The 24,534-nt window shown below is 37.5% G+C and overlaps 1 protein-coding gene and 1 pseudogene across 1 annotated transcript; both read right to left on the bottom strand.

Moving 5' to 3' along the window:
* Window positions 1-13,100: 13,100 nt before the first annotated feature.
* Window positions 13,101-13,820, bottom strand: LOC148926917 (subtilisin-like protease SBT5.6 pseudogene; annotated as a pseudogene).
* Window positions 13,821-18,437: 4,617 nt separating this feature from the next.
* Window positions 18,438-23,301, bottom strand: LOC125188279 (putative F-box/LRR-repeat protein 9). The gene is made up of 3 exons (XM_048085052.2): window positions 22,967-23,301; window positions 19,121-19,276; window positions 18,438-19,041 (listed from the first exon to the last, which is right to left on the bottom strand). The coding sequence occupies exons 1-3, from the start codon at window positions 23,206-23,208 to the stop codon at window positions 18,438-18,440; spliced, it is 1,002 nt and encodes a 333-aa protein (XP_047941009.2). The 5' UTR covers window positions 23,209-23,301.
* Window positions 23,302-24,534: the final 1,233 nt, after the last annotated feature.

Genomic DNA, 24,534 nt, shown 5'->3' with positions numbered 1-24,534 from the left:
AGAATATGTAATAACTCTCTCCGTTCTAAAAAAATAGACAATATTTGAAATGACACGGGTTTTAATGTACAATTAGTTAAGTAAGAGAGAGAGAAAGAAAAAGTGATTGGAGTATTGTTATCGAAAAATGGGACCCACCTTATTAGAGAGAATTTTTTTTTCTTGAATAAAATTAGTTCATTTTGAAGGGATATCCCAAAATGGTAAATGTGGTCTAGTTTTAAGGGAGTATATAATTATAGAACTTGATAATATCAGAATACGGTTAGAGGCGAAGTCAAATTTCGTTATTCACATTACGTAGTACATATCTTATCGTTAATTAGTTTGAAAGTATGGAGGATCTTGAAAATCAATTAATTAAATGGAAAGTATGTTAAAGAATCATGTAGCAATAATTTATGCCTTTTGAATACTATACACACACGGACACGCTCAAGTTTGAATAATCTTTTGACAAAAAAAATGTATAAATTAAATTGCCCAATAAGCTCATTTTCCAATGAAAGAAATTTGATTATGTCAACTATATAGTACTACTAGCTAAAATTCGATCATCGTGTGCAATATAATTGGACTAATTCAATAGACATTTCACTTATTTCAACGTTTCAATAGTAAGAGATAGTATATGGAAGTTAAGGGTTTAGTGTTAGTTAAGATTTTATTTACATTAGTCAAGTCTTGACAGATCATTCTCTCAAAATCTTGACAATTTTGTGTACGAATAAGTGAATCCGAATCTAAATAATTAAGGGAGTTGGGGTATCTTGCCTTTTTCATTTAAAATAGTGTAAGTGAGATTTGATTAGGTGTTCCAATAGAGACGATCAATTAGTATTATATTGGTATAAGTATGTTTTATAGTATTAATAGCTCTTCTTAACTATGATCCATCGCCTATGATCCATCGCATTCACTTTAAAAAGAAGTAAATATGCCATGAGATTATGGTTGGTTAAGAGGGTTTGTGTGTGGGGGGCTATGTGTTGAAAAAATGATGAATTTTGGATATGCTTTCTATGAATCACGTTAATACTTAGCCTTTGTGGATTAATTATGATTAGGTTAGGTTAGGAAGGTGGAGACGTAGTGAAGGTGTTGCAATCAATTTATGACCAATGAATTAAGTTTGTAGAAATTTTTTGCCTACTAAATATGGTATATGCATAGTGGATGCACACATGTGATTGGGGGCCTCTACATTTGCGTTGCAAAAGTGAGATGAAATTTGCCTAACTCTATTAACAGCCATATTTCGTTGTCCACATTTTCCACAACTTTCTCAATTTTTGTGTGTATGTGGATGTAGATATTGTATATGAAAATTAAGTAGATCCTTATGTATAAGAAACATTAATAACATATGCATCAATTTAGTCTCGATGATCTAGTGATAATTGATACAGTCGTCTAAACTGAGCTTATCGCACCCGTTACATTTCTCATACGTATTAATATAATAAGTATTAAAGAGGAGAGCCGAGAAGAGAATGGCAGCTGCACAAAGGAAATAATAAAATCCTAACAAACTAGTAGTATTAAACAAAATCTAATATAATCATATAACTAAGGAAATAGTAAATCATAAAGAAACTAAATACTGATAGTATATGAATATATGAATCTAAGAATATGTAAATTATTAATTATATCAAGATGCATTTTTGTATTGATCATTTTCCTATATGAATATATCCATATCAATTTCTTTGTCGAAGAAACACACACATTTTGTTCAATTCAATAATATGCACAATTTTGTTGTTTTGAAATGTCGAATTATAAGAATGTGCGGATTCTACCTTTAGACAATATCTCTTATTTCTAACCTCTACGTCTCAATTTAGTTATAACAAATGCCAATTATGAAGCTCTTTCTTTCCACACATTTAGTAGTAATATAACTAATATATGTGTAATTTTCTCCATTCATAAAATATCTTAATGTAAGTATTATTAAATCAAACTCGTGATAGACCAGGGTATGCACTTTATAAGATGAATAGAGTATAAATTAAAATGAATACTCTATGGGATTCATAAATTAATGCACACTTTGCTATGTTGGGTTGGGTGTCACCTAAATTAATGCACACTTATTTATCTACTTGTTTCTTCATCTTTTTCACACTTTATTTACTTATTTAGTTATTTATTAAGTACTCCCTATGTCTCAGTTAAGATGACATATTTCATCTTTTACACTTATTTTAAAAAAATCATAATAAATAACTAAAGTGGATGGAAAATAAAATAAAAAGGAGAATAATATAGAAAAGAGTCTCTTCCATATTATTCTATCTCTTACTTTACTTTTCCTCTACTTTAACTATTTATTATGATTTTCCTAAAATATATGTGAAAAACGAAAGAGGTCATCTTTACTGAGACGGAGGGAGCACTTTTCAACAAATGATCTATAATTTCTCCACTTCCAACACATTCAATCTAAACGTGGGTACTCTCTTCTTTCACTTTCAATTCATTACAACTTATAAAAAGGTACTCCGTAGTACTCTACTACTATTATTTTTCTAATACTATTTCGATAGTCTACTTACAGATTTTAGTAAAATTTCATGCCACATATAACGGGTGAGTCTAGTTCATCTTGAACTTTAATTAATATGTGGTACTATTATTTAAAATGCATGTTATCTTCATAAGTGCCAAAAATATGAACATAAATCAATGTTGGTAGATCTTATAAAATAACGGGTTGTAGACGTTTTATATATATAAATATACGCATGACTACACACATATGGTATAAGTTTACTAATTTGTAAACTAAATTAGATCGATCAACATGATTTCTTCCATATCGCGTAACACAACAACCAATGCCATGTTATAAATTAAATGCAAAAAACTCTATAAAAGGGAAAATGGGCCACCGACCAACCAAAGATCTATATATCCTCTCTTTTGACTTATCGGAAAGATTAGGAGAGCTAGAGATGAAAGGATTTTCCTTTTTCTTTAATATAAATAATGCTGTAAATATATTTTGGATTTGCCTCATTGGTTTATAAACCAATAACGTGTTCCTTTCTTTCTTTCTTTCCATTCAATATACAATTCCTAATGATTTATAACAAATGGGAAAAAAGAAACTACGTACCTAACTGAGAAGTATATTCAATTACTTATATATTTCAAAAGCTCTTAAAACGCAAATAATATGAATATAGGATTAGCTCCTAAAACGCAAATAATATGAATATAGGATTGAAATCAAATGCAAATTATAAAATTTGTACAAACTCCAAACTATGATTTGAACCGTTTAAAAATGTCAATAGATTACAAAATAATAGCAATAGAAAATATCAACACAATATTAACGGTTGACACCGTGTTGACATTTTGTTGATATTGTGTTGACATTATACTGACGTTGTGTTTGACATTAAAATCTTGAAATTTTAGACTGTGTTGATATTATATTGATAATGTGTTAAAAAATTTGAAGTTTGAATAAGTTTGCATTTTATCGAATACTGAGTACTCCCTCCGTCCCCCATTAAGAGTCACACTTTTCCATTCCGGTCCGTCCCCAATTAAGAGTCACATTTCATTTTTACCATAAATAGTAAGTAGGTCCCACATTCCACTAACTCAATTCACTCACATTTTATTATAAAACCAATATAAAAAAATGGGTCTCACATTCCACTAACTTTTTCAATCAACTTTTCTTTACATTTCTTAAAACTCGTGCCCGGTCAAAGAGTGACTCCTAATAGGGGACGGAGGAAGTATAATATAACCGTAACTACTAATAAAAATAAATTGAGATATAGAATCAAAACGGCTAGCTTGTAGCGGCTCCGAGCTTAATGAATTGATGAAATGATTTGGGTAGAAGCCGTTAACTGAAAGGGATCGGCGCAACCGGCGGCTCTTCCGGCGCAACGAAAGGGTCCCACAGTCTGGAATAATTTATGCAAACGCCTAATGAAGTAAACGAGAGAGACATGCAATCATGTGTCGACACGTATATAGTTTGACAATCACAAGAGAGGAATCTAATCCATGCCTCCAGTTGTCACTCCACGTGTTCCTATTTAGATACACGCACACCTACATTTTCTAAGCACTCCATAAAATATTATCCACATTTAATCGGCCAGATTTTAAAAAGAGTAGTGATAAATAACCAAATTTTGTTTATATTAATAATTTGATGTATTAGTTATATTAAAATAATACATATAGTAAGTGGACAAGTTAAAAAGACTTATTAGCCATTAATCTCATTTTTTATTTTTATATTTGAATTTCCTTTCTATTTTTTTTAAATTTGAATTAAAGTATGCACTAATTATATTTATGGTTCCAAAAAAGTAAAAAAATTATACACAAATCATAAATATATAACCACAATATTATGCACTTTTCATGTACTATATACGCATCCATATGTTTTAATTAAATGCATAAATAAACCTATTTTTTTAAATACACTAATTTTTTATTGTACAAAATTTGGTCACATAGATTTGTTGTTTAAAAAATATGTACAAAAAAGAGTGCAAAATGGACAACATTTTATAGACGGATATAGTACTATATACTCCATTTGTCTTATTCAAGATGTCCGTCTTTCTTTTTTAGTTTGTCTCATTTAAGATATTTAAGTTTATATATTTGAAAATTAATGTCTCTCACATTTTTTTCTCTTTAGTTATTCTACTTGTCAATTCCTCCTAAAATCATGTGCCATCCAAGAATATAAATATCTTGAGTGAGACGTACAATAATATTGTGTAGAGCATGATAGTTCTATATATTATGGGGCAAATTTTTTGTAATTTTGTCTTTATCACTTTAATTGATGTTAGGATGTAGAAAATAGACTTGTATAAATAGACGCAAGGGAAAACATCATCGTTGAAAGACAGAGATGATGAGGTGGCCATCACTAAAAGTGAAAGGTAGATGAAGAATATAAATGAAATTGTAGGGGTTATGGTCCAAATGCATAACTAAATGAAGTTTTCTAACCTTAGTAGGCCCACAATGAGTTTGTCGACTTTCTAATCCCATATCATAAGATAATTTATCCACTTAAAAGGCATTTCTTAATATTTTTATTAAATTGTTACCATACTTTTTGTAGAAAAGAGAGTAAACAATGTGCACTATTAGCCATGAATATTTAAAATTTATCACGAAAAAATGATACTCCCTCCGTCCCATAAAAGTTGAGACAAAACTTTTGGGCACGGAGATTAAGAATTTATATTAAATAAATAGGAGAGATGAAAAAAAGTAGGAAAGATAAGAGAGAGTAAAGTAAATGATGGAATAAAATAAGAGTGATTAGATGTTTTGTCTTTAGTTAAAAAAGGAAATGACTCAACTTTGTTGGGACAGACTAAAAAGGAATACGACTCAACTTTTATGGGACGGAGAGAGTACTATAATATGTGAATTTGAAAGAAAGCATTGAAATGATAAGAACGAAAAAATGATAAAATAAATAAATTAAGAATGTGCGTTGGTGAGGAGTGAGAGCATCCGCAACGCGGGCTCGACGCGGACTCGGTCTCATTTCGACGAGACGAGCCAGCATCGAGACAGCGTTGCGAGGTTCGTCTCGTCTCGACGAGACGAGACATCTCGTCGCACGACGCGACCCGACGACGAGCTGGCGAGACGATGCGCGCGCCCACGTGGCGCACGCTGGAGCATTGCGTGACGCCCACTCGACGGCCCGCGAGTGGGCGTCGTAATTATGACGTAATAATTTTTTTTTTATAAATTCAAAAAATTCGAATTTAATAATTTTTTTTTCCAAACGGTCAAATGACCGTTGGGAACAAAACGGTCGATTTTATTTATTTATTTATTTTTATTCTTCTATAAATATACTCCATACTACATTCACCATTTTACACACAAACACTACTCTCATTCCTCATTCCTCTTCCATTTTACACACAAACACTACTCTCAAATTGTTGAAAAAATGTCCGGCGATGGAAACTCCAGCGGCGGCGGCGGCGGCTCCGGCGGGTTCGACTTGAACTCGTTCGACGATTGGGCGAGCATGTCCAACTGTTTGGGTACTCCCGGTTCGTTGCCGGGCACCCAAGGCTCGACCACCCCGCCGGCGTACCAAACACCACATTTTGATGTGGATGCATACTATCGTCCTCCCCCCCAGAGGTACGGGCAATCGCCGGGATTATCCCAAATTCTGGAGAATTTTTTGGCACCTGAACGCAGTTTGCCCGACTGGCCAATTGGTGGAGGCTCCGGCTCCGGCAGGATCAGCCTCAGGCTCGGCATCAATGCCGAGGAGGAAGAGGAGGAAGCGGATGCAGAGGCTGTGGGAGACGGCAGCCGTCATCCATACAGCCAAGCCAAGACGTTGGCTCTGTACGACGCTTGGATCAGCATCTCGTACGATCCTGTCGTCGGGAATCAACAAACCCACAAGTGTTTTTGGCTAAAAGTCACCGAAGTTTACAACACAAGAAGGCCGACGAATACCGTTCCCTGCAACGTGAAGATGCTCCGCAGTCATTGGGACCGAAGCGACAGAGATGTCAAAAAATTTTGCGCGATATACAGGGGGGAAGAGGCGAATTATCAGAGCGGAGCCAGTGGAGCCGACATTCTGAGAGCGGCGTTGCGGGTCTTCAAAGACGACGTCGGCAAAGATTTCAAGCTTGTCGATGTTTGGTCGCAAGTCCACCACCTTGAAAGGTGGGCTGGCGGTGTCGAGTCGGGCTCGAAACGCACGAAGCGCACGGCGCGTGGCCACTACTCGTCTAGTGATGGCGGCGAAGGCAACACCTCACGTGAGGGCACGCCAACCGATGATGCAGGGGGGTCTTCTTCCGGTGCACGACGTCGGCCGCAAGGGACCAAGACGGCGAAGGCGGCTAGAGCCAGGGGGAGAGCGAGAGCGAGAGGGATGGGCCGCGGCGGACCAAGCCAGGCGTGCTCGGGCTCGGGCTCGGGCTCCGGCACGGGCACGGGCTCGCACACCCTAATGTCCATGTACCTAGTCGCCATGATGGCGGACTTTTCAAAAATGAATCCTGGCCAAGTTGCAGCCCATATGGCCGGAATTGAGTATATGAGAGCTCAACTTGGTATAGCTACACCGCCGACTTCGGGGGATGATGATTCGCCGGCGGAGTAGTTTTTATAGTTTCACTTAGAGTATTTTAATTATGTATTTTTTTTATTTTTTAGAATTTTAAATTATGTATTTTTTTTTTAATTTTTAGGCTTTTAAATTGTAATATTTATTTTATTTTAATGAAGTTGTTTTTATTAAAATTGAATTTGTTGGAATTAAAAATAAAAAATGAAATTGAATGAATAGTTAAGAGATGGTTAAGAGATGGAGGGATGCAGGTGCTGTCTCTTAGTTAAGAGATGAGCTGAAAAGTACAGTGGTGCCTATGAATAGTGAAGAGATGAGACGGTTAAGAGACGGATAAGAGACAGCGTTGCGGATGGCCTGAGGAGTTCCAAATGAATAGGGTTTGAATTGCGGGTGGATGTGAGGTGACGTGCATATTTTGCTTTTAGGGGAAAACGACAGTGCATGGTGTTTGTAATTTAGTCATTATCTGCATGAACATTTCACCTAAAATTAAGTAAATCTACCTTATCCACAACTCTCTCATCTCATTCACTATTTTGTGCTCAATTAGCACAAACACTTTTTTCTATTCAATCCATTGATGGGATGTCACTTGTGTCCTCTGGTACTCATGCCACGAGGGAGATGCCCATCCTTATGGCATGGCCCCTCATGATATAACAAATTCACAATCATTTCATCTCTTCCACTAATGTAAGAAACAATGATGCAAGTATGTAAAACGTTGGAAAACAATGAAATCCACTATTTATAAGTGGTTTTGAAGTCCTTACAACTTAAAAAGAAATGAAATTATGAAAATTTAAAATGTCCGAAAACAATAAAATGACGAGTTTGCCACTTAAAACGATGTTAAATGGCTAAAATCCATCGTACATCACGCAAATGCGATGAGTTTGACGTATCAACTTAGTTTGACACAATTGACGTTTTCGGCGTCGTCTGATGGAACTCCATCATCCACTACCAATCGTTTTAACAGTGGATGACACAAATTTTAATACTATAAAATTAGCAAAGTGAGAGGTACAGCAAGAAAAAGTAACTAAAGTATTTTTGTAGGGAATAATATATATTCCATCACATTAGAAAAAAACTTTTAAAAATAAAAGAAAATTAATTTTAGTGGACATGCTAAAATGGAAAGAGAGGACTAACTTAAAAATATAAAGTATAAACTATATATAGATATAAAATATTAATTTTTTATTAAAAATAGTTAGGCTGTTGCTGTTTTTTAAAAAAAATTATGGCATAAATTGATATTTGCCATCTTCTTTAAGCTCGATTAACCACTCAAAAATGTGTTTCAAGTTCGATAACATTATTTTTAAAAGCAATATTTTTATTCATATGAGCGGTTTTTATTTTGCATATCTTATGTTGTAAATTTAATTAAGAAATATTATATGTCTAAATTGAAGTCGCTATAGTTAGGTTACGTGAACATGAAAAACTTCTTATTCATATCTGCACTAAAAGATAAGCTAAGACTTTAGAGGTCCCGCAACTAATACAAGAAAAACCAATTCTTTCAAATATTAGGCTTCATTTTCCAAAAAAGTACAGATATTGAAGGAAAACAAATTAAATTGAAAAATTCAAAAATATAATAGAGACATGTCTTTTGTCGTTCTTTATTCGTTGGCGATTTAAAATTCCTAAATTGTTTGATTTACGTCTTTTCTATTTTTACGTTCTTTCATTTTAATTTCAAAGTATTTAGTTTGTTTTTTAACAGATTATATGAAAATAAATTTATGGTGCAAATGATAGTCTTTAGAAGACAAATAACGAACAAGACAATAAAGTTCAAAACGAAACGCTATAAATTATACTCCCTTCGTTTTTTAAAAATAACAACTATTTTTATTTTGGGTTGTTCCTTAAAATAAAAACTTTAGAACCTTTCTATTTTTAGAACATTGACCCCATAATCTACCAATTTCACTTTCATTATTTTTTCTCTTCCTCTCACTTCCTTACTCATTTTTCTTTTTCTCTCTCTTACTTGATCAATTATTCTCATTTATTTTACCAATTGTGCATTAAAACCTGTGCCGTTTCAAATGTTTCTATTTTTTTTATAGGAAGTAATTGATTAAGGCTTCAATCTCATCCAACTAAAAAAGTATTACTATAAAATTTGAGGCTTTAATTCAACATATGCCAACTTTAATGATAACAACTAGACATAATGATAGAATAGTTCTCAATTTAATCACATGTGCATGTATAATTTAGGAAGAACTTGTCATATATATATATCTGGTTATGTATAGGATAGGATTTGAGTTAGGACTGGAAAGGCAAGCTCAATTATGTTACATATTAATTATAAAAAATTACTATATTTCTTCTGTCTGCGAATATGAGTTCCGTTTTTTTATTTTAGTCCGTTCGCAAATAGCAGTCCTGGTTCACTTTTACCATAAATTGTAATAGGGTTCCACATTTCACATAACTTATTCCACTCACAATCCATTTAAAACTAAGTAGGACTAATATTCCACTAATTTTTTTCCACCAATTTTTCTTAACATTTCTTAAAATCCATGCCGTCAAGGAATGAGACTCCTAATCGCGGATGGAGGGAGTATTATTTTAATCTGTTTGACAATCTCAAATTAAAATCCTAAGAAAATGAGAGCGGCCCGCCTCAGCTCTGCGTGTTGAAAGCCCAATATGTATGAAAATATAGCCCAGTCCAGATAAACAACTAACGACATGTTTTTCTGGTTTTACAATAAGTAATAGATTGAGGTATCATCGTAAAAGAAAAGAAACTTACTTTTAAAATAGTTTCGTAGACAAACTAAAACTAATTTTTCATGATTAATTGAAACAACAAAAAGTATTTATACCGAAACTCTAATTTTATGTGGTTGGATTCTCTTGATACTATCCAGTTTGAGGAGAGAACTGTTAGGGAGATTTAGAATATTGAACAAAAATGGATAATTTGAAAGTTGTGATAAATCATTTTCAGATCAAATCAATTTCGGTGGTTCTACCAAAATATTTGATCGGATACAATTCAGAAGATTCAGAACTATAATATGTTGATATTCGTTGAACCAGAAGAATCGATCAGATTTTGAAGAAGATGAACCAGTGTATCTGTTGGGAAAAAACCAAAAATAACTAATTTTCAAAAGGTTTCCAAAATTGCAAATTAGTCCTTTGACTTTCAGAAATTACATTTTCGGATGAATTTCTTATATAACTCGACCCCAGCCAGGGGCTGCCACCCCTTGGACCCCGCTACCCGGGGGCGCTGCCCCAGGACCCCCTTCATCTAACATCATAATGAATTCAAATAAGCGTACACTCCGCACCTCCAGACTTATATGATATCTCATTACGACAATACTGATCAATCAAGCTAATCCAATTACACTAAAATATCCAACAAAAACCAACAAAGGAAACATGCATGAGAGTGAGTTAATAAAAAACCCTAGACTCTATTACAATTAACTTAAACGACGGTGCCCGACTAGCATGGCTAGACATGGTCTCAATCTGAAGGGGACAGGGACGGGGCCGGGGCCAACTTCTGATGTGGTCGTGAGTGGTGACTCTTTCATGGGCATGATGGGTCGTTGCTTTTCCACATGCATGGGCCGCAACTCGTGGGCCAGAGGCCGTTTAGGCTACAATTTACGGGCCTTGTGTATCCAGATCCGTATTAAATTCAATTTTTAATTTCTAATTGGTAATTTTGCAAGCCAAAATCAGAGCTATTAGAAGTGACATTTATGATCCAAAAAGAATGAAAAAGTGAAAGTAGTGAAAGAAAAAGAAAAAGATGAAGTAAAGGAAGAGGAAGAGAGTTAAGAAGAGGAAGAATGGGAAGATGAAGAAAAGGATGATATGGAGAAGACAGAAGATAAATAAGAGAAATAGAATGTTGAAGAAGAGAAAGAAGATGAAGAGAAAGAGGATGAGCAAGAGGAAAAAGAAGAAAAAGAGGAAGGGGAAGAAAATGAAGAAGAAGATAGAAATGAGGATAGGAAAGAAGAGAAGAAGAAGGAGAAAAAGAAGATGAAGAGGAAGAGTTGGAAGAAGAAGAGGAAAAGAAAGAGAAAGCAAAAGAAGAATGGGAGAAAAAAGAACAAGAAGAAGAAAAAGAAGAATGAGAAGTAGGAGGAGAGAAAGAATGAGAAGAAGAATGAGGAGTAAGATGAAAAATATGAATAGAAAGAAAAAGAAGAATATGAGTAGGAGTACTACATAGAAAAAAAGAAAGTAGTATAAGAGGAAGATGAAGAAAATAAATATGAAAACAAAGAGGAAGAGGAAGAGGAAGAGGTAGAGGAGAAAAAAGAAATAGAGGAAGATGAAAAGGAGGAAAATGCATAAGTGAAAGATGAAGAAGATCATGATGAAGAAGATGAAGATGAATAGAAGTAAGAATAGGAGGAGGAATGTGAAGAAGAGAAAATGTAAAAGGAAGGAGACGAGAAAGAAAAATGACAAGATGCGAAATAGGAAAAGTGGGAAGAGAAAGAAAACCAAGGAGACGAGGAAGAGAGGGTAGAGGATGAAAATGAGAAAAAAGATAATGCGAAAGAGGAATAGGAATAGGGGAAAGAGAGAGCGGGAGATGGAAAGGAGGAAGATGATGAAGAAGGAGATTAGGAAGAAGATGGGAAAGATGATGAAGAAGAGAAGAAAGTAGATGAAAAAGAGGAAGCGAAAGATGAACTGGAAGAGGGAGAAGACAGAGAAGAAGAAGGCGCGGAAGTGGAAGAGGGGGGAGAAGAAGAGGAAGAAGGTGAAGAAGAAGAAAAAGAAGAAGAAGACTTCAAACCCAATTGTGACATAAGTAGTAGTTCCTGTGATTTCCAAACCTGCCGGATAAACAAGAGGATACGTTGGTCTTGGTAATGGAGTGATTGATTGTCCCTATTGTGATTAACCAAACCAATTAAGTTAAAATTTAATTTCGTAGTGAACTGTAATAAGATCAAGAGAGCACTACATTTTTAGTCCCTGAATTTTGATATAAATATATTTCATCCTAACATGATATTTAATTCTAAATACGGAGTATATGACTATACTATAATGGAATGTATACAAATCATTACCGTGAAGCCATTTTCTATCGTTGATGTCATGCGATTCCCGTGGCCGCTCATGTCTTTGGGTGATCGGAAGCCTAGCATAAGGTCAAGCGAGGCCACGTGCAGCCTTACTGATTTCCTGTTAAGTAGCCAAATGAAGTTTAAATTTTTCTTTCTCCTTGATTGCAATTTATCATGGAGAAAAGAAGGTACAATAAAAATGAGAAAATTTTGTCCCATCTCCATTTCTCTTAAAGATGTGATAAAATGTTCTTGATATGATACTATGATAATATTATCATGAATTAAAATACGAAAAAAGAAAAAAATATAATTATGAAGTAGCTTATTCGATAAAGGCCTTGTTTATTGGAAGATTTATATATAGTACTATGATGCAAGGTTCCATTCTGCATGAACTCTGACCATTCTTTGAAGATCACCATGTTCTTTATAATCAAATAGAGAGTCCCAAGAACACCATATTATAGGAGCCCGACCTATATGATTAAATATCTCTTTCTCTATTATTGCATGACAAATGCTCATGCTCCTAAACTCCGATTCATATTTTCATAAAGAAATATCTAATCAAAGATAGAACAAGATATATTGCATCATGCATGTCTAAGAGATTCTTTGGGACGGGCCAAAGAAGCAAAGTCGATCATTATCAAAAGGGATGCAATCTTTTTTGTTCTTGAAGATTCGAATAATTTTGAGCGAGCCGATTAGAAGTGATATCATTTGTTACATTGGATCCGGGTAGAGACCAAAGATCACGCATATATAATAGTACTACTATATTTCTGAAAAAATGGTGAAAGCATACATTTTGCACCTTTTCAATTAAGAAAACGAACCCTAGAGAAATTAAACATGGTATAAATAAATTACCTATGACATTGAGAAGAATTGAAGGAGACACCTCCATCCCATGAAGTTGGAATAGGTTCTATTATTCCCTCATCGTTGAAACTCTCAGACTCAGGCCATACTCCTAAAAAACAATGGTTAAGGCTTTCAACTTTCAAGATAGAGCAACATTTAGATGAAGGAAGAAAGAGAATAGAAATGGTATATTTACCTGTATTCCAATCCCTCATTGTTGATACCGCTTGTCTCAACAATTCTTCTCCATTGGCCTTCGAAGCATCCCTATTTGCTTCGAGTAAGGTAATGAAATCCCGTGATCTAGTTGTGTGAAGCCTTGGTTTTGTGGGATGGCTATGAAACACTGAAATCACTCCATCCATCTCTGAGATTGTTTGAGCTTCCTGAGGGGTGAGCAATGCGGAGAAGCCATCGATGACATTCTTGTAGCTGTATACCATGCATGATTCAGCCTCCTCTTTGGAGCCTTTCACACAATGCAAATACGAGCAATGAATTTCTTCGATTTCGTGCAAGGTTTTCTCCCCATTGTGTTGTCCAAGGTATACTATGTAAACCTGGATCAATATTCAAACAAATCCATGAAAACATAGTTACTAGTTTATTAAGTACCACAATGTGATGATGATCAAGATTAAACTAACCTGGTGTTGAGGAAATGAAGCGTCTACATTAAGAATAAGTTGAACTGCAGCAAGAAATATCAACCGATAATTCATTCTCCTCAAGAATTGAAATTGTTATCTGAAATTCTCGTCCCATAGATATTTTGCTTTAAACAAAACATGAAGATGTCTGTTGGAATAAACGAACTTTCATGGAAATGGGTTTAATGTCAACATATATAGTTGTAACTTATTATAGTAATACTAAAACTTTGAGTCAATATCGTGTAACAAGATGAATGGTACTAAATCAACGGCTTCTTGTCATATTTTAGAACTAAATACAGTATAAAGGTATTTCTTATAAATCCATACCGATTCAAAGTGGTATATTTAATCTGTTTCAACATCTTAACTTAAAATCATAAAATAATTAAAAATGATAACACGCGGTCTAGATTGATAAGCAGCGCTGTCTGTTGAAAGCCCAATAGAATGTAAAAATATAGCACAGCCCAGATATACAAGTAACGCCTTGTTTTTCTTATTTTAAAAGTATACTACTACATGCTTTTACATGCAGGAAACGTAATAAAAAAAGATTGCAAAAACTCAGAAAATAATAATTCTGCTTATATTGATCTTAGTTTTTTCTTTACAGGCATGTTATTATTATTAAGGTATACTCCCTCGGCCCCTATTAATTGACATCAATTTTCTTTTCGTTCATTCCAAATATTGGCACCCTTAATTTTTAGTTTTAGTAATATACCATATTCCACTAACTCATTTTATTCACATTTTATTATAAAATTAATATATAAAAGTAGGACACACATTTCACTAACTTTTTCCATCCACTTTCCACTATGTTTCTTAAAACTCGTGCCAAGTCAACCAGTGCCAATTAATGAAGGAATGAGGGAGTATATATTTGTTCATTTGCCTAAGAGCATCTCCAATGCTAAATAGGCCAGCCATAGGCCAGCAATAGGCCAGCCACTCTCTCTCCCTGCCACGTCAGTAGCACTAAAAATCCACCTGCCACATCAGATTTAGGCCAGCCATAGGCCAGCCGCAATAAAAATAATTCAAAAAATACTACATTTACGGAATTAAAATCACGATTAAATTACGGAATTAAATTTAGGAGACATATACGGAAAAATTCATTAATTGTATTAAAAAAAAGGTACATAGATAAAAAAAAAAATTACATGATAAATAAAAAAAAACTATCGGCGTGCAGTCCTTCGTGCCCACAACTCTTCAATTATATCCTTTTGGAGTTGAATATGAGCATCCACTTGGCGCATGTCAGCAAATTCCTTGAGGCGGCCGACTTCATCGAGAGGTACCCCATGTCGTACGCTAGGGGTGGCCGTTCCGTGGCTTGGACCGGCTTCATCGTCATTGGCCCAACTAGTCAGTTGTACGCCTTCGTCTTCGACGATCATGTTGTGCAGGATAATGCATGCGTACATTATTTGGGAAACGCAGCCGACATCCCACAAACGCGTAGGACCCTTGATTGCTGCCCATCGAGACTGGAGCACACCAAATGCGCGCTCCACGTCCTTGCGCGCCGACTCCTGCCTTTCCGCAAAGTAGGCCTTCCTTTCATCATTTGCGTGCCTGATCGTCTTCACAAAGACAGGCCACCTAGGGTATATCCCATCCGCCAAGTAGTGGCCCATATCATGCCGGTTGCCGTTGGCCACAAATGAGACGGCTGGACCGATGCCCTGACACTTCTCGTTGAATAGGGGCGACAAGTTGAGGACGTTGAGGTCGTTGTTCGACCCGGCTACCCCAAAATATGCATGCCAGATCCACAGTCGGTAATCAGCTACGGCCTCGAGGATCATCGTGGGATTCTTTGACTTGTAGCCGGTCGTGTAGGCCCCCTTCCAGGCAGTCGGACAGTTCTTCCATTCCCAATGCATACAATCTATGCTGCCTAACATCCCGGGGAACCCATGCTTCTCCCCGTGCATCTGCAGCAGATTCTGACAATCTTGGGCAGTAGGGCTTCGAAGGTACTGCTCACCGAAAATGTGGATCACGCCCCGACTGAAATATTTCAGACATTCCAGAGCAGTCGACTCACCGATGTGGAGGTATTCATCCCACATGTCTGTTGCGCCTCCGTAGGCCAACTGCCTGATTGCCGCCGTGCACTTTTGAATTGGGGTGTGGCCGGGTCTGCCAACCGCATCGTGCCTGAAGCGGAAACACAGATATTCACGCTCCAAAGCGCCAACGATACGCATAAACAACTTCCTGCTCATTCTAAAACGCCGCCTGAACATGTTTGCGGGAAACCGCGGGTCCAGAGCGAAGTAGTCGTCATATAGCCGCTGATGTGCAGCTTCGTGATCCCGATCAATCACTGCTCGGTGGTGGACAACCGGTGAAGGGCGAGGTATCGCCTGCTGTTCCACCCTACGCATGTACCGCTCCCACTCGCGGTTCATGTAGGCCTCCATAGCCTCGTTCATCCTCCGTTCGTGCTCCTCAGCATCCCCACCACTGCTACCACCGGCGTTACTCATCGCTCGATGATGCTCTTGTACAAAAATTTAGAGAGAGAGAAAACTCATTAAAACAAGCAGTGCAAATGAAAATGAAACTAAAATCGCGTTTATATAGGTTTAAAAAAAAAAAAAAAAAAAACAAAATTCGGCGGTGGGCGATCGGCACGCCACAATGCCGGCCTGCGCATCGGTCAGCCCACGCCGAAAATTTGGCCGATTTCCCGCTGGCCGCCTCCAATGGTTCGACTAGCCGATCGGCCAGCGCCACGAATCGGCCAGGTCGCTAGCCGGCCATTGGAGATGCTCACACTCTTCTTAATCTCTTTTCAAATCCTTTAAGCTGAATTTTGGATGTGTTAAGAACTTTTGTTTTTTAATAGAAATGGGTTGGTTAATGTTCAATCAGTTATTTTTTTATGGTTTTGACTCAGATATTTTAATTGCAGATGTTGCAAAATATTTGTTATTTTACTGCATTTTTCTATTTACCAGCGGAGGCAAGCTATGTGGGATGTAATCAATTGCTAACTAATTACCAATCCCAAATTGAGACCAATTTTCAACCATTAGATTAGAAGATCTTGTGGTTAATATGATGCCAAGTGTAATATATTTTAAATTTAAATAATCATTAATTAAATTAAAAGGGTATTAATGTCAAATCATATATGTAGTAATTATAACTAACTACTTTCTCTCTCCTCAAAATCATCCCAAATCTTTAAATTTACGTAACTCTCTCAATTTAAATTATTTTTTCGCAAAAAATATATCAAATTAAAGATAATTTAATATGGATTCCAACGAGATCTCAATTGCATATGTTCAGACGATGTTCGGGTGATGAAATTTGATAAATTATATTTCAATTTTCGTACATGTTGATAAGCAGCTATTTTCAACAAATGCAACAAAAAATCTCAATATATTGTAGGCAAAATCTCAATATTATGCATGTCCAATCTCAATAAAAATGTGTTGATATTTTCTTGTCCTTGTGTTGATATTCTAATGTCATATTGTTGATATTTGTAATACACAATGTTGATATAAAAAAACACTCACGAAAATTATCATATGATAACATAATGACGATATTACCCTTTTGTTGATATTTTGTCTATTATTTATTGAGATTTTGTGAGCTTTAATCTCATCCACTCATTTTAAAATCCAAGGGTGGAGATTTAGTCTTGATTTTAGATTAGGGTGCTAAAAGCATTAGAATAGGACCCCTATATACTCCTTCAATCACACTATAGTTGACTCATTTTTAATTTAATAAATTGAAAATATTTAATTTTATACTTATATTATTCTTTCTTAATCTATCTATTTTATTATCTCTCAACTTTACTTACTTAACACCATTTTCTTAAATTATATAGCCAAAAGAAATAAATATCTTCACTAATAATGCATGGAACGAATTGACTATATAGTTGTGTATTACCTAAGTCGAAAGTTAGGAGAGCAATGTGGGAAATATAAACGGATGTTGTTAAGTTGTTATGCGAAAATAGGCCAAGAATTTACAGGTTAGAATTTCTTAACCCATATATTAGTCAAAAGTTGAGATCTCACTGCAAATAACATACTACATAATTCCGAATTTAAGATTAATTAATTTCATATCTTATACGGAGTACGAGTCATTTTCGTTATCAAAATTAGATTATATAAATATTATTAATACAAAGAGTAAGTTGGACTCTTTCTTTACCCACGGTGAAACAATCAATTTACTAAAATCAAAATTTTGGACATATATATGAAGTTAGTTTAAGATTTGAATGTTAATTTAACCTAGTCCCAGTATGCATACACTCATTTCATCCCATTATAGTTGGAGATATTTTTAATTAAATATTTTACTACTACTACTTTTTAGTAAAAAGAAAAATGGCTTAATTGTAAAGGGATAAAAAAAAAGACCACCATATTGTTAATGACAAAGACGACGGGCTATATTTTAGCAATCAATGAACCCATATTAGAATGACACATATCAAATCATAAAGATATATATATTCATTAAGGTATGTAACCACAAAATCATGCTAAGACAAAGTCTACTAAATAAAGAAGAGTAGTAATATAAGGCGCATTGACTATTGACAAAGTGAGGGTAGAATGAAAGTTCCAAAATGATACTACTAGAAGACATATACCTTGCTGTCGAACATGCTCAGAATTAATTGTTGCGGAAGCCGAAACCGAAACCTAAAGCTCTATATTTACGGCTATAATAGTCGTGTACGTAATTTTCAAAGCAAAAGGCAAAAGGAGCAAAAGGATCGCCGCCATCGCAATTAGGCCATGGTACATCACTAACAGAGTCATTAGGGAGTTTAAGGTGTTTAATTTTCTGACATCTTTTCCCCAAATCCCCTTCAAGATCAAGATCAAAACATCGCCGGATATCAAGTGATTCAAGACGCGGACAGCCGTTAAGGATGGCTTCGAGTCCTATATTTCCCATATAATGTGCAAATACTTGAAGATGCCGCAAATTAGGCATGCTTTTGCTGATTGCACGAGCATACAGATTCCGACAATGTCCTTCAATATAAGGATCATATTTGTATGTCCGAAGCTTGCACTTATATCCATTGCACGAGAATGATTTCAACATTGGACATGATTTGCCAATTATTTCAATATCATAAGCACCAACCCCTGATCTAAGAGTAAGGTGCAATTCTTCCAAATGTGGTAGTTTTGCCACCATTTTACGCGCACAATATCCTGATAGGAAAAAGCAAGTTCCAAGTTTAAGGCGTATGAGATTTGGTGATCTGTCAAACAACAATAGATTAGACCAGTTTGAACAATGAGCAAGACTTCTTAATCCAATAACTAACAAAATTGCCTTACCGATGGATGATGTAGTCCAAGAGTGCATCGTCACCGAAGTACTGAATGGTGAGGTCGACCAATTGTCCCTGGCTACGATCTACTGCACGGTGGCACATGACATTGTACTTGTCATTGAAAATCCCCTGTCTAGGGTTGGAGAAATCGATGACTCGACTTGTTGGAATAATTGAATGAACAATTACTTAAAACTCTCTATGATGATTAACCGAGAACGATGGAAAAGGAGCATAAACTATAAAGCGGAAGCGTACCTTAATCCATAACGAATTGAACGGCGGAATTGCTTTGCAACGGCTATGGATCTTCCAAACGATCAGAGACATTCTTTGCAATAGTCTGCCGAGAGAATACAGAGATATCAAATGTTCTTCTGACGTCTGGGGACCATAACCCTAGCTTATATTTATATTAAATATAAACCCTTTTATTTTCTATTCGGTCCCTCGTCAAATAGAAAATCACTTTATGGTATCAACACTTATTTCCATAACAATTAAATACACTCTAGCCCAAACTTTAATCTTTATTGGATCACTTTAATTGGACAACTGAAATATAGCCATACACATTAAATTAGTCATGTGGAAGCCCAAATTTCTAACAATCTCCCACTTGGGCAACACATGACACCAAATAAATGTGTACAAACTGAATGAGCGCTCAAAAGTGCTATCACATAGTGTATTTCCGAACAATCTTATCATCAACTATATCGACATAGGACTAAAGGGGCAGTCACCATATTTTTTCATGATTAAACCCAATCAGTAATCACATATGCAAATATAATCAACAACAGATCAATTATGGAGTGTAGCATGGAAATTTCATGCAAGGTGATCATACATGCCTATTTCCAACTGGTCCTCCCAAAGTGAGATCAAACCAAAAATAATGGACAAAACATAATACTTTATTTCTGCAGAGAATAACATGAGTTTTATAACTACATGTTCAAAACACAATATAGAGCAACAACCAAAACTACTCCCACTGAACGGAAGTATCCTTAAACAACATAACACCCATTTGGGCTACATGCCCATGAAAGACCTTGGGTGATAGTCCCTTAATGATTGGATTTGTAATCATCAAATCCATTCCCTTATGCTCTATATGTATTTGTCCATTCCGAACCCTTTATTTAACAACCAGGAAGCTCCTGTTGTTTTAGAATATAAGACTACAGAGTTATTGTCACAACAAACTTAAGTGGTCTTTCAATACCTTACAATATGCAGCCTAGTGACAAAATTTCACAGTCATATTCATTAACTAGATGCCCCAAAACAAGTTACGAATTCTGTTGTCATAGCAGAAGTAGCTACAAGTGTTTGCTCAACACTTCTCCACGAAATGGCTCTACAGCCAACAGACACATGTAACCTAAAATGGATCCTTTACTGTATTGGCATCTAACAAAATCAGAATCAAAATGCCTAAAGATCTCTCCAAATGATCTGATTTTCTGTATGCGAGCATGTAATGCTTAGAGCATCCGCAATGGTCGGCTAGCGACCGGCTAGCCGATTCGTCGCGCTAGCCGGTCGGCTAGCCGAACCATTGCAATCGGCAAACGCGATTTCAGCGAGCGGATCGGCATGGGCTGGCCGATCGCTCGTCGCTGGCCGAAGCGCTAGCCGATCGGCTAGCCGCCATTGTGGAGGCTCGATCGGCCAGCGATAGGCCAGTGCCGATTTTCGAATTTTTTTTTTAAATCATATATAAACGCGATTTTCGTTTCATTTTCATTTGCACCGCTTGTTTTAACGAGTTTTCTCTCTCTCTAACTTTCTGTTCAAGAGCATCATCGAGTGATGGATCACAACAACGAGTCCAGTCCGGCGACGAGCGGCTCTCAGACTCCCACAGTACCCGTGGGATCTGGATGGGGGCAGATGGGCCCGGGATTTAACATCCCTTGGAATCAGATGATGGGGATGATGGCTGGTGCGCCGGGGGGGGGGGGGGGGGCGATGGGGGGAACAGGGGGGTATGCCGGTGCCGTGGGGGATGCCGGGCGGCGGGCAGGGGAGCGGCGGGCAGTCAGCGCCCGGGTGGGGGGGTATGCCCCAGATGCAGTAGCAGATGATGCTGCAGCAGATGATGCTGCAGCAGATGATGGGGATGATGTGGCAGGGGGGGATGCCGCACGGTATGCATCCCGGGATGCCGGGGGGGGGGGGTGCAGGGGTCACCGGGAGGGGACGCGGTATATCGGCCCTCGCTTGATTTTTTGACGGCTTCGTCTCACACGTCGACCCCGGTGGAGACGCAGTTCTCTGGCGATGACCTTCTGTCATTGTATGATATGTGGATCGATCTCGGGGACGATGATACTCCCGTTCCAGCGACGCCGGCCGCGCCGAAGAAGAAGACGAGGGGGAAGGGGAAGGGCAAGGCGGTCGGCGAGTCATCGCAGCCCGCTGCCACTGGCCGGAGGAAGTGGACGGAGGATGAGTACGCCGCGGTGGCCAAGGGGTGGTTGGAGGTGTGCGACGATCCACTGGTTGCGAACAACCAGCGGGTCGTCAACATGTGGGCGAAAATCAGGGCTGCCTATAAGAGCCACTGCCCGCACGGGAAGGACTACAGTAACGAGGAGGTCCGGAAAGGGTGGGAGCGCACCAGGGCCGCGGTGGGCCGTTTTGCGAATTTGTACGCCAACGCCCTCCGTCAGCTCAGAAGTGGGCAGACTGAGGACGACGCCCGGAGGATCGCCGCGAGTCAGTTCCCCTTGGAGGGGAAGTATAAGGAGTTCACCTTCTGGGAGTGCTTCTTGTTGTTGAAGGACTCCGAGAAGTTCCGGGCTGGGTGCGACGCTGGGTGGCCGAAGAAGCAGCGACTTAACTATAGCGGCGACTACAGCGGCAGCAACGGCGGATCCCACGACCTCCCCCCGGATGCTGAGGAGTTTCCATCCCCTCCTTTATTTACTGGTCGCCCCCGCCCGGTTGGACACAAGCGGGCGCAGCGGGCTGCGAGGGGCGGATCCCCCCTATCGCCCCGCGAGGTCCAGTCCTCCGCCCTCCCAGCCGCCCCACTCGAGTACACTCTCCATTCGCGTAACCAAACGCGGGCTCAGATGTTACAGGTCTTCCGAGAGTGGAAGAACGCCACTGACCCCACGGAGAAGAGGTTTCTTTACGAGATGCTCGAGAGCATGCGTGCTGATTTAGAGATCGCGAGGTCACGGCTGGGGGTTTCCGACGTGGGCTCAGATACCACGGGTGGCGGCAGCGGCGGCGGCGGCGGCGGCGGCGACGACGAGGACGACGGCGACGGCGATGAGGAGTAGAGAGTGGCGGGGCTCGTTTGTTGAAGCCCTTTTTTTTAAAAAAAAATCATGTACCTTTTTTTTTAAAATCTTAGTACTTTTTTTTTAATGGAATGGATTATTTTTCCCGTATATGTGTCGTAAATTTAATTCCGTATATCGCAATTTTAATTCCGTAAATGTAGTATATTTTGAATTATTTTTATTGCGGCTGGCCTATGGCTGGCCTAAATCTGATGTGGCAGGTGGTTTTTTTAGTGTTGCTGACGCGGCAGGGGAGAGAATGGCTGGCCTATGGCTGACCTAAGCACCATTGCGGATGCTCTAAATATCTCATAACCCGTTTTGCTGCTTCCTAATGATCCATATCGGGTTATTGAGATATCTGCCCAACATATAAACAATTAAAATCAAATTGGGTCTAATACGCACTTGAGCACACATTAGGCTCCCAATCACCGAAGCATATGGAACCTTCTGCATTTTCTAAATCTCAAGATTTATGTTAGGGCACTGAATGAGACTAGGTTTGTCTCCTTTAGACATAGGGGTATTTCTCTACTTGCCACGAGGCGGGATCCTTGAAAACCTTCCACCATGTAGTACACACTTTCTGTGCACTTGTGAGCATCTCCGCCCCCAGCCTATGCAGAATATTGACAGTTACATCCCCAGGCAGTTCGGTCCACGGTGGCAGAGGATACGAGGATGAAGCAAGTAAAGGCTGCGGTGGTGACCAAATTTCACTAGTTTTGATCTTCATCCATTGGAGCCACTGTGCAGCTTCGCCTTCCATGCATAGATCCATTAAGCGCTCTCGCTCATCGTGAGGGGTGGCGTAGAAGTCGAAGTATTCGTGGATATTGGTGTAGAGGCAGCCAGTAGCAGGGTCGTTGCCGTCGAATTTGGGGAGTGGGGGGCCTGGGAGAGAACCGAATTGGGGAGGGTTGATGGTGACGAAGGGAGAAGGTGTATTGCGGACATGAGGGTTGTTTTTGAGAGGAGTGGCGTGAAATAACGAGAATAGCTCATCAAATGGTGGGGTGAATGGAGAAGGAAATGGTGGAAGACTAGGCTTGGTGCAATAAGATTTGGAATGTGTTGTTGTGGACATGGCAATGGAGTAATACTAACACCAGTGATAGTATAAATTAAAGGAGAAAGCATATTTATTGTGGAGAGCAAATCATATGTGTTAGAGAAAATAGGAGGAACAGGCGCGATTTTAGGAACAACTAGCAAATTCTGTTTTCTTATATTGTTAATGGCATTTTATATTACGTATTTGTAGAAGATCAATAATGACAATATCAATTGTTGGGGAGTGATCAATTGCTAACTCATCATTTAATTGCTTATTACAACTAATTTAAGGTCATACGATTTTAGAAAACGTGTGGTCTACAATTTGCCACGTGTAATTTTCGTTTTTATTAATTAAATCGAAAAAGATAAAAAAAAAATCCAAATTAGGGTTTTAGATGAAAATGTCAATATAATGTTCTGAAAATATAAACACAATACTTTGAGAATGTCAACACAATGCTTTAAGAATGTTAACTCATTGCTTATATTGACATTCTACATGTATTATATTGACATATTTTATATAGTATGTTGACATTTCTGCTTGTACGAAAAAATTAAAAAAATTTGAATTTTTTTTCAAATTTTGACGTCGGAACATATGCATGTATGATATCGTTGGAATCCTTATGAAATTATCTTTAATTTGATATATGTTATATGAATTTAAAGTATTGGGATTTCTTTTAAAAGTTAGTTATAACTAAACATGTAGTTAATTGACATTAATACCCCTATTGAGATTTTTTGGAATTAATCTTATGGACCTATGGCCTTATTGACGTTTTTCGTTGATCGTATTGACATTTAGGGATTAATTATCTAAGCCCTTAATTTGAATATCTAATGGATATTATTTAGTTGTAGTTAGTAATTAAGTTATGAGTTAGCAATATAACACTCCCCATCAATTGTTTATGTAGTCTTATTAAATCCCAAAATTTAAAACCATACATTATAACTCTGAAAATAATAAAGAAATAAATCAAAGGTAGAGCGCCTATATAAACTGTAAAAAACACAGAGTCATCATTTTTCATTTTTTCAC

Source organism: Salvia hispanica, chromosome 5, assembly GCF_029641045.1.
Source record: "Salvia hispanica isolate PSC_SH4W2 chromosome 5, Shi_PSC_v1, whole genome shotgun sequence".
Lineage (NCBI taxonomy): Eukaryota > Viridiplantae > Streptophyta > Magnoliopsida > Lamiales > Lamiaceae > Salvia > Salvia hispanica.
Note: the sequence above shows the minus strand (reverse complement) of the source record. Positions and strands in the feature narration are given on the sequence as shown.

Bases quoted from the DNA above. Each gene is read 5' to 3' on its own strand.
- LOC125188279 (XM_048085052.2), bottom strand. From the start codon at position 23,208: ATGGATCTATGCATGGAAGGCGAAGCTGCACAGTGGCTCCAATGGATG. The intron at 19,277-22,966 runs GCAAGTAGAGAA...TATTCCAACAAG, and splicing joins TTCAAGGATCCCGCCTCGTG to TCGAGTCATCGATTTCTCCA. The intron at 19,042-19,120 runs GTAAGGCAATTT...GTTGTTTGACAG, and splicing joins TTGGACTACATCATCCATCG to ATCACCAAATCTCATACGCC.